Genomic DNA, 15,807 nt, shown 5'->3' with positions numbered 1-15,807 from the left:
AATTGGTCAAGTATTCTCTTTGCACTCAATGCATTAAGATTTTCTTTATCTCTTTCATCTGGCAACATCAGAATTCAGTTGCCTGTGCAGTATGAGAGTTTAACTTTTCGTTTGGCCCCAGGTTGCTGTTTTAACTTTGAGATGTGTTTCTCATACATATGGAAGACTTTTCAGATATTTGATTCTATGTTTTTATAAGATAATCAGTTATTTCATTTGTTTACTTAAATGTAACATTCTCTATCCAATCTTAAGAGTATATGGTTTCTATTCTCAAGCTTGCAATTCAAAAGGTAGAAATTAGATCAGTGGAAAGTCTTTATTAGTAAAAGAAGTTATATTTTAATAGTAGACAGTGTCAAGTAATATGACTATGTCACATGAAAATTTAAAAAATGGACAGATTATTAGTAATGAGACAGGAAATGCTTTAAAACCAAATGGCTTGAATTTGGCTTTAAAGGATGGAGTGATTTTGGCTAGGCAAGGGAAAGTGAATCTTATTAAAAGGGTGAGGAAAGGTAGAGGTAAGAATAAATGTGGTATTTTCCATTGGCTGAAGTAGGAATTATTAATTTGGGGAGAGTTTAAGTTGAAGCTGTGGGCAGTGAGAATGGGAAGTTATTTGGGACTACTCTTTGGGAGGTAATGAATTCAGTCCTTCTTTATAAATTTACTTGTACTTACTGAGCAGTGTTGAAAGTGTCTTTTGAGCAGAAAGTAATTCATTAAAGACTTTCCCTTAGAAAAATTTTCCTGGCATTTGAGTATAGAAGATTAGAATGGTTAGACTTTGGTAGAGTGAAAGCTCCTAGGAATAGGGAATAGTTAGAGTTGTGTAATTGGCTGTTGTCTCTCATTACCTTGCCCCATTTCTAAAGAAGGACATATTTTGCCCTTAACTGGGAGACTTATAATACATGTCACTGACTGAAAAAGATAGTACCTGGGAGAATTCTCAAGGGAAAAAGTTATGCTTGGAATTGGATGAGTAAAGTTTCCATGTATTTTTTTTTTTCCATGTATGTTTCATATTAAATTGTTATAAGTTAGTTGCTGTAAGAAACCCAATCAACATTTCTTTTATGAATCTAAAAATCATATGAAAAGGTATATTACATTTTTCTCAGGAGTAATCACTTGCTTTTTAATGTGATTGTAGGACAGTGTTCAGTTAAAAGACTTGTGGAAAAAAATCTGCCATCACAGTAGTGGGATGGAGTTTCAGGATCACCGCTACTGGCTGAGAACACATCCCAACTGCATTGTGGGAAAGGAATTAGTCAACTGGCTAATTCGCAATGGGCACATTGCCACAAGGTATTGTGAGCCTAAGAAGGAGGTTTTGATGTTTATTAATTTTTAAATAGGACACATATTTGAAGATGTAAGGGAACACATTTCTTTGTGAGTTAGGGTGCTTTTTTTTTTTTTTAGTGTATTTGATGGTTTGGGGAACCTAATTATCAACCCTCCTTTCATCTGAGTTTTAACTAGTAGAGAATAACTGTAAGGAACTTAATAAGGGTCATAATTTACCTTATTAAAAGGAGAAGTAATTTTCAAAACATAGAACTCTCTGATAAAGCAGGATTAGGGAATGTAGCTCAAGTCTAAGGTCACAGGATTCTCCTGCTACTATTTGCTAGTCTAGACATTGCAACCTGTGTTGAGAAGGGGCCTAGCCATTCTCATACAACAAAGAATAGCAAGCAAGGCCGGTTGCCTTTCAAGTTTATATATCCCCGGTCTCTACTGCTTCCTGAGGTGAGCTGCTTTTTCTTTTATAGGATGAAACAAACATCTAAACAAGTAAGAAACAGCCTTAAGCAGAGAAGCCTGGGGTTCCAGTTTTGGCCATATCTCTTTTTAGTTCTGTGTGTTTTGTCAAATTATTCAACATTTTTGAGATGAACCTTAGTTTTAATGTGGGGGAGATCTTTTGGTCCTGTGAATAAGCTGTGGAGGGGAAAAAAATGTTGGCTCAGTGCTTTATAAATTGTGACATTGTACATATTGTAATACATTATTTGTTGCATTCATGTTGGATATTCATTTTATATTATATATGTAGTATTTGGCATTGTTTTCTCATCAAGACTGAAAGCCCTTTGAGTAGAGGAGCCATGCTGTTTTCAACACTTTTTTACTCCCTTGTTGAGAACAGCGTGTAGCTGGGTGTGGTGGTATACTCTTGTAATCCCAGCATTCAGAAGGCTGAGGCAGGAGGATTGCTGTGAGTTAAAGACCAGCCTGAGCTACATAGTGAGATCCCCATCTCGAAAAAAAAGAGATGTGCATATATTGAGTGATCAGTAAATAAATTCTTGATATAATTAAAATTAGGTTGTGTTAGGACACATTATCAGTAGTTTTTTTCCTTTACTATTGCACTTAGAATAATTTTATAATTTCCTTTAGGTCTCTCTTATTGTATCCCTTATTTTTCCAAGAACCGTTTGAAATTTCAACTCTGCTTCGAACTGAAAAAAAATTCAAATTATATTTTATCTTGTGATTATAAAATTATTCTGACTGTTTTAATTGGTCTTGATTCAGGGCACAAGCTATAGCAATCGGACAGGCAATGGTGGATGGACGCTGGCTGGACTGTGTTAGTCATCACGACCAGCTCTTCAGGGATGAATATGCGCTGTACAGACCGTTACAGGTAATTTTCAGTGTTTACTGCTGGTCATAATGTAGCAAGCTTGTTTTTAAATTTTTCTTCACCAGTGGGGATAAAAAGTAGGTGAATTGCTTAAAGATACCTTTTATAACATGATTTCCCTGCTGTTTGAGGAAAGCTAAAACACTTTATTTTGGTGTTGGGGAAGGAACTGAGGGCCTGGTGCATACTAAGCAAGCGCTCTACCACTGCTTTGCCCTTTTTTTCTTCCTCTTCTTTTTCCTTCTCCTCCTTTTTCTTTTCTTTATCTTCCTTCCTCTTTTTTTTAAGTGTTTTTGATTTAGTAAGTAGCAGTGATGTTTTTCATTTTATTCCTTTGGTATACCTTTGCTTAACCTTGGGATTGTGGTATCATGATTTCTTGTCATTTAATTTTAATGATTTTTAGCTTTACTTTATGCTTTTAGAATTAAGAAGGAATGACATACACATGAAAAAATGATTGAAAAATTTCATATTACATATCAAAATAGATTTTAACTCTAGTCCTGTTAAATCATATATGAATTGTGCAGAAGTGAATATCTTTTTGACTTTAGAGGAATGGGAATTATTTAAAGGCAGGACTTTTGAAAAGGATATACTTCTTTTACTCTTGTTGTGACTATAAATATATACTTAAAAAGAATATATATATAGAATACCTTTGTGAACTAAAATTGGAAACTCAGTAATAGAAAAGGACAAAGAACTTCAGAGATTGGTTTGATATAATTTGTTATAATCATACAATTATTTCCCAAGGTTTGTCCTAGAAGTGGCCCATGTTAGACTAAATTAAAAGCTATCTTCACACTCAGGACTAAAGGATGAAATGACACTCTGTAAAATCTATATCACAGAAGGTGTTTTAATCATAATATGCTATGTAAGCCTTCTAGTTAATAAAAATTATAATTTTAAGAGTGGAGCTGTCAGTTTGATGCTCTTGTGTAGTTTAGTTTTTATATAACTTTACTTTGGTTCTTACATAGTTTACTGTTAGTAGATCTGTAGAAATACTGAGCTGCAATTTATTTGTGGTGTGATAGCCTCAGTGTTGTTGCTGTCGAGATTAATTGTTTGGATTCTTCTTGATCCTTTCTTTCAGAGCACAGAATTTTCTGAGACACCTTCTCCAGACAGTGACTCAGTGAACTCTGTGGAAGGACACTCGGAGCCATCCTGGTTTAAAGACATTAAGTTTGACGACAGTGACACAGAACAGATAGCTGAAGAAGGTGATGATAATTTGGCTAGTGAGTTTGATTTTTCTAACAATTTAGTTTTTATGAGAATGTATGTAAGATAAAATGAGTGTATTGTTTATTTAGTTGAAATGATTCATAAACTTATGGTGCCTACTAAATGTAAACATCTGGTAGCAGTCCTTGTTTTAGATACAGTATTTTCCTATGAAACCAACTTGGTAGGCAACTGACATTTCTAGATTTGACAGTAGTATATAGTTTGCAGCAGCTTAAAAATAACTCTGAGCTAATAATAATGCAGCAACTTTCTCACCTCTTCACTGTGATGCCAGACTTTTCTCTCTGCAGAACCTCCAATATATTTCTATATTTTTGAAATTGATTATATTTAACTTGTTCAAATTTTATATGTCTACACAGAAGTATGTGAAAATACTGTATCCATTTTGGTATTGCACATTGGGCTTGTATATTAAAAAAACCATTTTTCTCCTTTCCTCCAATACCCTGATAAAACCCATTTTTACTCCCTCCCCCTGTATTTCTTTCCCCTCCCCAACACTAAAAGATTCTGCCAGTCCTAGCAAGCGCACCTCAGTCAGCAGTTTCCAGTCCACAGTGGACAGTGACTCAGCCGCTTCTATCAGCCTGAACGTGGAGCTGGACAACGTGAACTTCCATATCAAGAAGCCCTCCAAGTACCCACATGTGCCCCCTCACCCTGCTGACCAAAAAGGTAGGAGGTAGTCACCATCTAGAATCCGGCCAAGCTGGAGAGCTGGGCGTAGGATTTTATGCCAGCCTGTCCTTCTGGCTTCCTCTGTCCCATGTGGCTGAGGGGAATTGGTATGGGTTTTGTTCTGCCCTTTCTCATTTTCCCTGCACCTCCTCCCCACACCTTAATTGGTGGGTTCCTTATATTTCTTGTTTTCTCCCTCAGTACCACAATGCCCAGTTTAAAGCTTACAGTCTTCAAAAGGAGCTACATCTGACTACTCTCCCCATAATGTGCAACTTCCAAGGTGGCATTTCTTTGCATTTATAACATGGATGTTCTGCTCTAGTTTTTTCTCTTTCTTCATTTAACATTTTAAAGCCTCTTTGCCTGTGCTGTTTTGCAGTAACATAGTGTGTCTCTGAGCCTGTTCAGTTGCTTGAACTAGATTGGGGGAAATGACACATTTGAAAACCTTTCACTACTATTTACAAGGCCCATTATGGATATAGAATATTTAATTAAAAAATTCTTACTTAATTAATACAAAATAAATTAATTATTTTTAACTATTATATTTGATGCTTTAGTCTACTGACTAAATAGTGCCTTATTCAGGTCGTTTGGTATAAAATGAAAAATAAGGTAAACCCTTTCTAAAATCTTACATAGCATCATGTAAGAAATGAAATGCCTTTTAAAAAAATGGATGATGAGTTTTACATTATTGGATGTTTTAGAAATTAATTTAAATTATGCCCATATTGTGGCATTACGTAAAAGCAAATTGAATGAATGAAACAATGGAGGAATTTACTTTGTGTAGTAATAATTTCTTTGTGTGTTTTTTTTGTTTTTTTTCTGGAACCGGGAATCGAACTCACGACCTTGCGCTTGCCAGGCAGGCGCTGTGCCGCTGAGCTAAATCCCCAGCCCCTAGTAATAATTTTTTTTTGGTACTAGGAATTGAACTCAGAGCCTCGTGCTTGCCGTGCAGGTGCTGTGCTGCTGAGCTACATCCCTAGCCCTTGTATCATAATAATTGAAAAATTATTTTACAGATGAAGCACATTATTCCGTGATTTTACCTGGAGTTTGAATTTGAAACATTCAACTCTATGAAGTTAAAATTGTCTCTTAACTTACATCTGAAATGCTTGCCTAATTCTTTGCTGCTATTTTGACCCTAAAGATAATAGAAACAAGATTTTGAAACTATATTAAACAAGATTTTTAACCTATGTTAAAATAATTTGAAAAACTTACATTTTTACAACAGATTTCTCATAATTGTCAGTATAAGGTATCAATATGTCATAAAATGTAATTAAGAGTTAGAATAACAAAAAGGTGTGTTTCACTTAGAAATAGAAAATTTAGAGAGAGAATGGGAGAGGAGATTTGACTAGCAGTGAACATAGAAAAGATACACATCTTTATGACAATTGGTTTTCGTAGTGTAGTGGTTATCACGTTCCTCTCACATATCTTTATGAGAAACATGAAAAGAGGAATTGGAGCAATAACGGAGAATGTCTGGGTGAGTATGAAAGGATAGTGAAGCGAGGTCACACTCGTGATAGTTCACGGTAGGCTGTGGTTCCGTGAAAGCATGCAGATACTTTTGAATATAAATGTGCAGATAAGAGGCGCAGGCACTCTGTATCACAAAAGGATGGCTGTGCATTGTGTACACTTGTTGACAGTTTCATTTTGCTGAAAGCAATGTGTAAAATACACATGTAATTTGCTGATAATTTCACCTCTTGGGACATTAAGGAAATTTTGAAAATCTTGAAAGTGATCTGTCAACGTAGAATTATCTGAGTGAAGGACAGACTGCTGAGCATAGTCACACATTTGCTTGAGGAAACCTAACTGCAGACTGGTGAGAGGAAAGAACAAGAGGTTCTTCTCATGACATTCTTATGCGACATGTTGCAGGGAAAGCAAAAAGGGAAGCACCTACAGTTAAAACTCATCGTGACTCCTCTGGAACCTGATATCAAATCTTTAAAAAGATCATCTGCACAAGTTGTGAGCGGCAACCTTCATGTGATGATGAGTCTGAAAGAGGGGCCAGGACTTTAAAGAAAAATGACAGCATAGCAGAAGTCCAGATTGCACTGAAGGTTGAAGAAAATGCCAAGGATATCTGAGAACAGATTCAGATTGCCATAGAAAGACAGAAAGATTTGGCAAATTCTTTAGGGAGGTTGATACGATATTGGTGACTGAAGAAAGCTTTTTTCTTCTTTTCTGTCAAGATTAATCTTAGCAGCAAAGAATATAGTTGAGAGGAAAGTAGATCTGAGAGAGTGAAGAGATAAGAGAATACCTGGTTATTTTAAATAAGTCTGTTGCCAGAGTCAGGCAGACTATATGCCAGGTTATTGAAGGGATATAGATCTGTGATCATGGAGCTGGAGTTTGTTTTGCTTTACAAATCCTGTAAAATAGGAGAAAGTCTAGCTGACTATAGTGATAGATGCACTACATTTTTTAAAAAGATGGCTTCTTAATGGGGCATTAAAAGACAGCAAAATTGTAGAAGAGCTTAGTGAATAGAGTATATTGTGGTATTTGGAAAAGGAAGCCCACTGATATATGGCACACTTGGGAGGATGAGGCAGGAGGATTGCAAGTTATAGGCCAGCAGAGGCAATTTAGTGAGACCCTGTTTTAAGATAAAAAATAAAAAAGATTTGGGGATGTAGCTGAGTAGTAGAGTGCTTACCAAGACCATCACCACACACAAAAAAACCAAAAACACCTACTCATATTTTTTACCTTGTATAGGAAACCTCTTACTTTTAGAAACTTTTAAAGCTAAGTCTTACCTTTGGTTTATTTTTTATTTTTTTTTCCCAAGAGATTCAAATTATTTAATTTATTTTAAAAATAAAAAATGAAAACATATTAACAAACAGACATCCATTTACAAAATAGCATAAGAACAATACAAGCAATACTGAATCACAAAGTGGTAGAAAATTAACAATGGTTGTTGTATTACGTATTGATATCTTCAAAGTGGTTTCTCAGGAAAACAAATATAGACATGCAAGATTGATCAAATAATTAATCATTAACTGTTCCTTTCAGTAAAGCGATAGAAGTCAGTAGTACAACTCTGTTAGCTATCCTGTATATACGTACATACATAGCTTCCCCTTCTTTCTTTGCTCTTTTCCCTCATCCCAGTTGCTCTTTACTTTTGAGCAGTTCCCTTTCATTTCACGATGTCTGTCGTACCTCCTAATTTTTACTCACTCTTTCAGGTTCTTACACTAGTGAGACAATACGTTGCTTACACATGCAGGTCTGATTTATTTCACTTATGAATATGGTCTCTAGTTTTGACCATTTGCTTATAAAAGCCTCGAGTTTATCTTCCTTTATAGCTGAGTAATATTCCATTATATAAAAATACCACAATTTTTTTATCCATTCTTCAGTGGATGACATTTGGGTTGCTTCCATGATTTAGCTAGAAATTGCGCTATTATAAACATGGGTGCACATATATCTCTGTGATACGATGTTTTCAGTTCTTCTGGGAAAATACCCAGAAGAAGAATAGCTGGGTTGAATGGGGCCTCTAGACCTAGTTTGCTGAGGAATCTCCAAACTGATTTCCACAGTGGTTTCACCAGTCTGCATTCCCACCAGCAGTGGAGAAAAGTTCCTATTTTTCCACAGCCTCACCAGCATTTATTATTGGTTGATTTCTTAATGATAGCCATTCTTACTGGGATGAGATGAAATCCACAGGAAATACTTCAAAGAATCAACAACTGGGATCTCATCCTACTGAAAAGTTTTTGCACATCTAAAGAAGTCACCAGCAGAGTAAAAAGAAAACCCACAAATTTGGAAAAAATTTTTGTTGACTGTCCCTCAGACAAAGGTCTTCTACCTAGAACATATGAAGAATTAAAAAACATCAACCCCAACAAATTCAAAGACCCAATCCAAAAATGGGCATCTGAGATGAATATACACTTCTCAGATAAAGAAATACAAATGGCAAGTAAATATATGAGAAAATGTTCAACATCACTAGTCATTTGAGAAATGCAAATGATCTTTGTTTTATTAATTTCTTACTATTGTTCTTAGAAAGTTGCACAATTAAAGTGCATTTCCTTGTATATATGTTGCAAGCAGGATTCTGAACCATTCTTGGGAAGTTAGCAAGTAGAGCCTAGAGAAGAAAATGAGAATCATAATTTCTTTCTCTTTTTTTTTTTTGGTGGTACAATGGATCAGACTCAGGAACTTGCACTTGCCAGGCAGGCGCTTGTGCCACTGAGCTATATCCCCAGCCTGAATCATAATTTCTGTAAGCCTCTTGATCACATTTCCTTCATACATGTAAGGCATAGAGTAGCAAGTTAAGCATACCATGAAGAAATCCAATCTAGAATGTGGGACATTACACAGGATTTTAGGCCTGGGTTTTTAAAAACTCTTAATCATGGAAAAGGAAAACAGTGTATGGGAAGTTTTTTCTAGATAGAGAGTGAAGAGACACAGCAATCAAGTGCTATGGATGAACCTTGTTAGATTCAAGTTTGAGGAAAAAACTATCAAACACACACTGAGGACAATTGGATTTCTTTGAATGGATACTAATTCTATTAAGATAGTAAGAGATGCATGTTGAAGTATTAGTGGTAAAGTGTTGTAGTGTGTATAACTTTAAATGGTTGAGGGGAAAAGCATATGTATTTGTAGAGACAAAAGAGATGTGACAAATTCTTAAATTGTGGAATCTAAGTAGAAATCTACAGCATTGTATGTTAGAATATTTTCTGTAACATTGGGGAAAAGTACCATTTCTGGACTCTAATATTTAACCCTCAGTGTGAGAAGTAAGGCTTGTGAAGAACAGTAAATTAGTTGAACTAACAGGATTTAGAGTTACTCATTTCTGTAAGGAAAATATAAAATATAGCATATATCTTATCTATAAACTTGCTTTTATTGTGTATCACATTTGTATATTCTAAATAAAACTTTTCTATTTTCTGTTTGGAGGGATGAGTACATTGGCTTATAAACAATTTACTTTTGAAGTCCATTTGGTTATAACTGAACTTGAAAAAAATTTTGTGGAGAATTTTTACTTTAAAGGAGTTAAAATGCATTGTGGCTTAATTTGCATATTGGAAAGAACCTCATTTGAGCTATGCTTGGTCACCTACCTAGAAGAACATTTAAGGGGAAATAAAGAGTAAGTTTCACTTCTAAGAAAAATACTTAACAGTTTAAAAGCATCCAGAGTGTGTTTAGCAGTTACCTTCTCACAAAAATTTGGCAGGAGTTAAACTTTTGAAAAACATAAACAGAATAATAAGAAAAAACAAAACCTTGGTAGTAAAAAAAAAACAAAACCCTACTGTTACCTCTTTATTCTCTGCTAGTGTTACTTTCATATAAACTTGTTTTATTGCTTATATTCTTAGGTTTAAAATATATTCTATCAAGTGGTTTCTCTGAACTACCTTGTATATAGACATATTCATTATTTGTTAAATCACACAGTTATACATAAAAAATTATGTAATATTTTAGGCTTGTTATACAAATTACTAAGAACTTGAGTCTCCATAAACTGGTTCAGTTTTGGTAACTGGACATTTTCCATTTGGTAAATGCTTGACATTTGAAGTAAGGTGAATTGTTTCATGGTTCTGTTAAGTTATGAATTCAGAACTATTAAGTTTAAAGTGAAGAGTGTAGAACAAGTGTGAAGAGGCACTTTAGCTCAAAGCTGTGCTGAGATTAGGTCAGTGATGGCTTATGACAAGTAACACATTGTTCTGTGTGGGTGTGTTCGTGGTATCATTATGCTTGCTTGTTGTAGTCATATGTCTTTCCTTTTCTTCCTCTTCTCTGTTCTGTCCTGGGTATGCAGAGTATTTGATTTCTGACACAGGAGGACAGCAACTCTCAATAAGTGATGCCTTCATCAAAGGTAATTTTATCAACAGTTGTACAGAAGATGGTGTCTCTTCTTCATTTGGGTGTTCTTAGGTCCTAGCACAGTGATTGACACAGATTAGGTGCTGAAAATATATTTGATTGTTTTAGTATCATAGGAACACAGCTTTAATATGTATAATGACTGAAAATGTTGAAAGAAAGAATGTAATCTTGGACTTGGCTTGAGAAGTTTCTGACCTGAAAAATAGTTTTTTGAAAGGTTGCTTGCTTGATGTATTTATTTATTTATTTAAGACAGGGTTTCGCTGTGTATTCCAGGCTGGTGTTGAACTCATGGCAGTCCTCCTGCCTGAGCCTCCTGAGTGCTGGGATTACAGGCGTGTGCCCTCATGCCTGGCTGAATGCTTTTGAATACAATTTCAATTTCATTTTTAAAGACATTAATAGTTTATACTTTCTTATATTATGAATAAGCCTGGACTACATATTGAGACCCTGTCTCAAAAAAAAAAAATTTATCTGGATAGACTTTCCACACTATCACCTGTTCAGAGATGAGCTGCCTAAGCAGAACTGCTGTACTGACAGTTCAGCGCCCGAACTGTCATGTATTAATTCTGTGGGCACTTAGATTTCAGTGTAATGGAATTTTCCATTTGTGATTTTGTGGGGAAAATAAATATTTTCCTCTTTTAATATTACAAAATACGGTAAAGGACAGTGCAAAAAAACCATTTTACTGCCTTTCAGAAGCCATTTTTGTATTTTTCTCTTGAGTCCTTGTCATTTGTGCAAATTTGCTTTTTTCAGTTCTGTTTTGGGTTTTGGCGTTTACCAGTTGCTTCTCTTTTTTTTTTTTTTTTTTTTTTGGCAGTGCTGGGAATTTGGGGTCAAACCCAGTCCCTTGCATAGGTTGGGGACATGCTCTACACCTCAGCCCCTGCTTCTGAATTTTTAATACATTTGTGTATGTACATATGTATTTATGCATTATTATATATTTTATATATTTATTGTGTATTACGTATCTTTGCCATTTTACACCAATAATTTATATTGGCCAATTTAAAAATTTAAAAGGGAAATTGATAATTTGCAATTATATGAATAGATAGTATACAATATGACAATGAAGTAATAACTTCTTACTTTATACTTAGAATCCTTGTTTAATCGTCGAGTAGAGGAAAAATCCAAAGAGCTGCCTTTCACGCCTTTGGGCTGGCATCATAACAACCTGGAGCTCCTGAGGGAGGAGAATGGGGAGAAACAAGCCATGGAGAGGTTGCTGTAAGGCACTGAGCTTTTCAGTTTTAATTTTCTACTTTTATAACCTTCAGTGACTTAGGCAAGTGCATAGTTCCCTTTATAAAATATAATACAATACAATAAAATATGAACTCAGGATATAACGCTTATTCTCATTTCTGGTGAAATCTCATGAAAAAAGAGAGTCCCAAACTGTTTATCCACATTTTACATCTCAAACTTTCATTACAGCAAATTAGTGGAGAGATCTTAATTGACTGTACTCACATTTTATTTACTGTACAGGCAAAAACCATTAAGGTACAGACATACGAAAGAATGAGATCTTATTTGTGAGTCATAACTGAGATACTTATTTCTTTGTAGACTGCTTGTGTTTTCAGAAATTATGTCTAGAAGTATTAACTATTCAAACTTCTTTTTTGTAACGTTTTTGTAGGTCAGCTAATCATAACCACATGATGGCACTTCTTCAACAGTTGCTCCATAATGACTCATTATCACCTTCTTGGAGGGACATCATTGTGTCACTGGTCTGCCAGGTTGTTCAGACAGTCCGACCTGATGTCAAGAACCAGGATGATGACATGGATATCCGTCAGTTTGTCCACATCAAAAAGGTGAGCTTTCCTAGTGCTCCATAAATATGAGAAATGTGTGAGAAAAGCCTGATGGCAGTTAGTCTCTTATTGGTAATCTAAAAAGAAAGTCTTCACTGTCAGGATTGCTGGGTGATTAGTGGGTGTCTTGCTGTCTATTCTTTCGGCAGTGCACTCAGGATGTGGGAGCCACTCAGGAAGTGAGAGGTGGATGGAAGGGGCGAGTTGTGTGGAGGATGAGGTGGGAACCCAAACAAATACAGTTCTTTTCTTTCTCACTTCTTCTTGACACACTGGTTCTGAGAAATTGTATTCTTGCCAATCAGTGGCTCATTGCTTTAGTTTAGCAGTAATAGAATTCTGTGTGTATTTTTCACCTATTTAACTTAATACCAGTTTTTTAATTGCTGTAGATACCATTTGATTCAGTCACTGAGTATTTTAAAGTCAAATATTACAATTAGAGAATAGGGATTGGAAAAGAGACCATCCGGCAGAGATGCCGTTAGTCATCAGCTGAAAGGAATAAATATATCCTGTAACTTTTTGTACCCATTAGATCATCCAGTAGTTAAAATATAACATATAAAGAAATAAGAACATCCACATGGTAGATTTTAAGAATTTATCACGGAATTTTGCTTTCTTAATTATTCCATTAGATTCCTGGTGGAAAGAAATTCGATTCGGTGGTTGTCAATGGCTTTGTTTGTACGAAGAACATTGCACATAAAAAGGTAACGTGATTCCGTTCAACAGTGAGGTAAAGCAAATCATGACTCTGAGCTCAGCTGGCAAGTTGGGATACCTTGATCATAGAAGAACAAGGCAAATAGGCATCAGGGGCAACTAGCAGGGTCTGCCATACAGGTGAAATTTTGGAGGTTTGTGGAAGGTCTTCTTGAGTTGATGTTGAATGGACTGTAATTTGCATAGTAGGAATTCATCAAACAGAAGGGAGGAGGAGGGCTCGGCTTCCAGAGCAACAAAATGCTAAATTGATAGTATTATTTCTCTTCAGATCCTGCCACATCCTAGGAGGCATGACTCTTTTGGCGTCCTTCAAAAGGCTTAGCATTGTAAAACTGTTCTCCGTTCTAGGGCTGAGCTACAGAATGGTCATTGTTATCTGCTATCCTTCTCACCTGTGCTGGCTCTCCCCTCAGCCCTGAAACTCTTTTCTTGCACTAGCACAGAGGTTGGAGTAAAATAACCTTGGGGCTTAAGGAATTTCTGAGGTCCTCAAATGTCAAGTGGGCAATGGCAGATGAGGCCAGAGGAAGCAAGCAAGGACTTTGTATCCCAGTAATGGGCTGAAACTTTGCTTGGCAGGCTTCTGACTCTCAGAATGATGGCCTGTGGACCTAGTTAAACATGTTGCTGCCTAAGCTCAACCCCTTAGAAGTTCTCATTCATCAGGGTTGGGAGAGTGGGAGTGTCTGGAGGCTGGGGAGGAAATGATGGTATGAATTAAAGTAGGAACTCCAGTTGTACATGTGTGTGTGGGAATACCACAGCTAAGTCCATTAGTACATACAACTGTACATTTTGGTAAAAATTAACAGATACAACAAGAAACACAGGCACTCCAAATGTTTCTAGTGCCATTTGTTGGTGTTCACATTTTGATGAACCCTTGTTGTATGTAGCAATGTTCTCAGATCTTGCTGTGCTCCAGAGTCACCAAGGGAACTTACTAAAAACAGAGATACCCTGGCCTCACTTCTGGAGATACTGATTTTGTTACAGTGAGAGCTGAGGGAGAGTCCTAGCTTGAGTGAGTAGACTGATGAACTGTAGTCATACTTTCATTCTTTTTTAAGTGAAGAGTAATACAGTTGTCGCTTGGTATCCACAGCAGATTGGTTCCATGGTCCCCAGTGATACTAAAATGTCAGGGTGCTCAAGCCCCCTATGTAAAATGGTGTAGTAGTTGCATATAATCTGTATATAACCTCCTGCTTTCTTTACATCATTTCTAGATTACTTATCACAGTACAATGCAAATGCTGGCTAGTAGTAGTTATACTATATATTATTTAAAAAATAATGACAAGGAAAAAAAATCTCTGTATGACTGAGTACAGACATGTTTTTTTCCTTGCATCTATTTTCTATCTGGTTGAACCCATGGACTGAATCCACAGATGTGGAACTCGTGAATATGGAGGGCTGACTGTAAGGTATTATGCCTTCACAAAATTAGTAGTGATCACAGATAAGTAAAAGTATGCTTGGGCTGAGGATATAGCTCAGTGGTAGAGTGTTTGCCTAGCATGCACAAGGCCCTGAGTTCAATCCCCAGTACCACACACGCACACACAAAAAAAATATGTGTAGATGAGATATTATTTTGTAGCAGGCTATTATGGCTTTCCTCACGATAGCTTGCCCTGTTTCCTCCAGGGTGTACTTTTATCTTGCTTTTTCCTCCTTTACTTGGCCCAAGCTTGCTTTACAGAGCCAGTGTCCCCTCATTCTTCACTTTTACGTTTTTAAATAAACTTTGCCACTGGGGGAAAAAAAATTTCATAGCAGTGGCCCCAAAGCAGCCAATATTTCATTAATGGTCTTTTAAAAAACATGTATTGGCATGTTTGCAGTTCCTGGAGTTTACAGTCATCCTGGGGAGTGGTTACATGTTCACACTACAGCTTGTGTTTTTCTTACTTCTCTTCCCGTTCCGTCTCCCTCTCTCCTCCTCTTTTGGTTCCATCACCTTTTTCATACTTGCTCATATATGTCTTAGCTCATGTTATGGCATGTAATGTTTACGTTGATTGGAATTGTTAGAATCCTGTGCATGGCACATCTTTATTTCTCTCATTTCATTCATAGCCTTATTTAAACAGGGTTACTCTTTAAAGTTATATTTTAAACCAAATTAAGTGTTTTTTTTTTTTTTTTTTTTTTTCTTCCGATTTTTTTTTGGTACTGGGAATTGAACTCAGGACCTTGTGCTTGCCAGGCAGGTGCTTGTACTGCTGAGCTATATCCCCAGCCCTGTGATGTTTAATTTTAAGCCAGATTAAATTGAAGTAAATGTGCTATGTTTTTCTCAAGAACTTCATGTAGAAAGCCATATGTGGGTATGGTAGGAAGATATGCATGAGGCTGGGGGTGTAGCTCAGCAGTATGGTGCCTGCCTGGCAAGTGCGAGGTCCTGAGTTCAATTCCTAGTTCAAGAAAGAGAAAAATATGCACAAATGACTGACTTGACCCTCTGATCATATTTAGAGATATTCTTAAATTTGCAATGGTTATAAGACCTTAGTGTGTCACTGTTTTTTTTTTTTTTTTTTAGTGTGTCACTTATCAGAGCTGTTTGCCAGTGTGGGGTCTGTAAGGGAGGTCAGTTTGATATCTGGATTACAGGTTGCAGGCCATGCTGTT

General features: G+C 36.2%; 1 protein-coding gene across 10 annotated transcripts in view; it reads left to right on the top strand.

Moving 5' to 3' along the window:
• Positions 1-15,807, top strand: part of Pikfyve (phosphoinositide kinase, FYVE finger containing) — a 92,630-nt gene that overhangs the window by 29,098 nt on the left and 47,725 nt on the right. For 4 of the 10 annotated variants that reach the window (XM_005396961.2, XM_013520755.1, XM_013520753.1 and 1 more), the window contains 8 exons: positions 1,163-1,320; positions 2,560-2,671; positions 3,780-3,927; positions 4,448-4,615; positions 10,518-10,577; positions 11,707-11,836; positions 12,255-12,435; positions 13,077-13,151. In XM_005396961.2, the coding sequence (XP_005397018.1) occupies positions 1,163-1,320; positions 2,560-2,671; positions 3,780-3,927; positions 4,448-4,615; positions 10,518-10,577; positions 11,707-11,836; positions 12,255-12,435; positions 13,077-13,151 (1,032 nt within the window). Of the gene's footprint in view, positions 1-1,162; positions 1,321-2,559; positions 2,672-3,779; positions 3,928-4,447; positions 4,627-10,517; positions 10,578-11,706; positions 11,837-12,254; positions 12,436-13,076; positions 13,152-15,807 lie in introns of those variants that run through there. The other 6 variants (XM_005396963.2, XM_013520757.1, XM_013520759.1 and 3 more) reach the window with 4 other exon arrangements.

The sequence above is a fragment of the Chinchilla lanigera genome, unplaced genomic scaffold, assembly GCF_000276665.1.
Source record: "Chinchilla lanigera isolate Chin_1 unplaced genomic scaffold, ChiLan1.0 scaffold00056, whole genome shotgun sequence".
In the NCBI taxonomy this organism is placed as follows: Eukaryota; Metazoa; Chordata; class Mammalia; order Rodentia; family Chinchillidae; genus Chinchilla; species Chinchilla lanigera.
The sequence above is the reverse complement of the archived record's forward strand: the minus strand, read 5'-3'. Positions and strand labels throughout refer to the sequence as shown.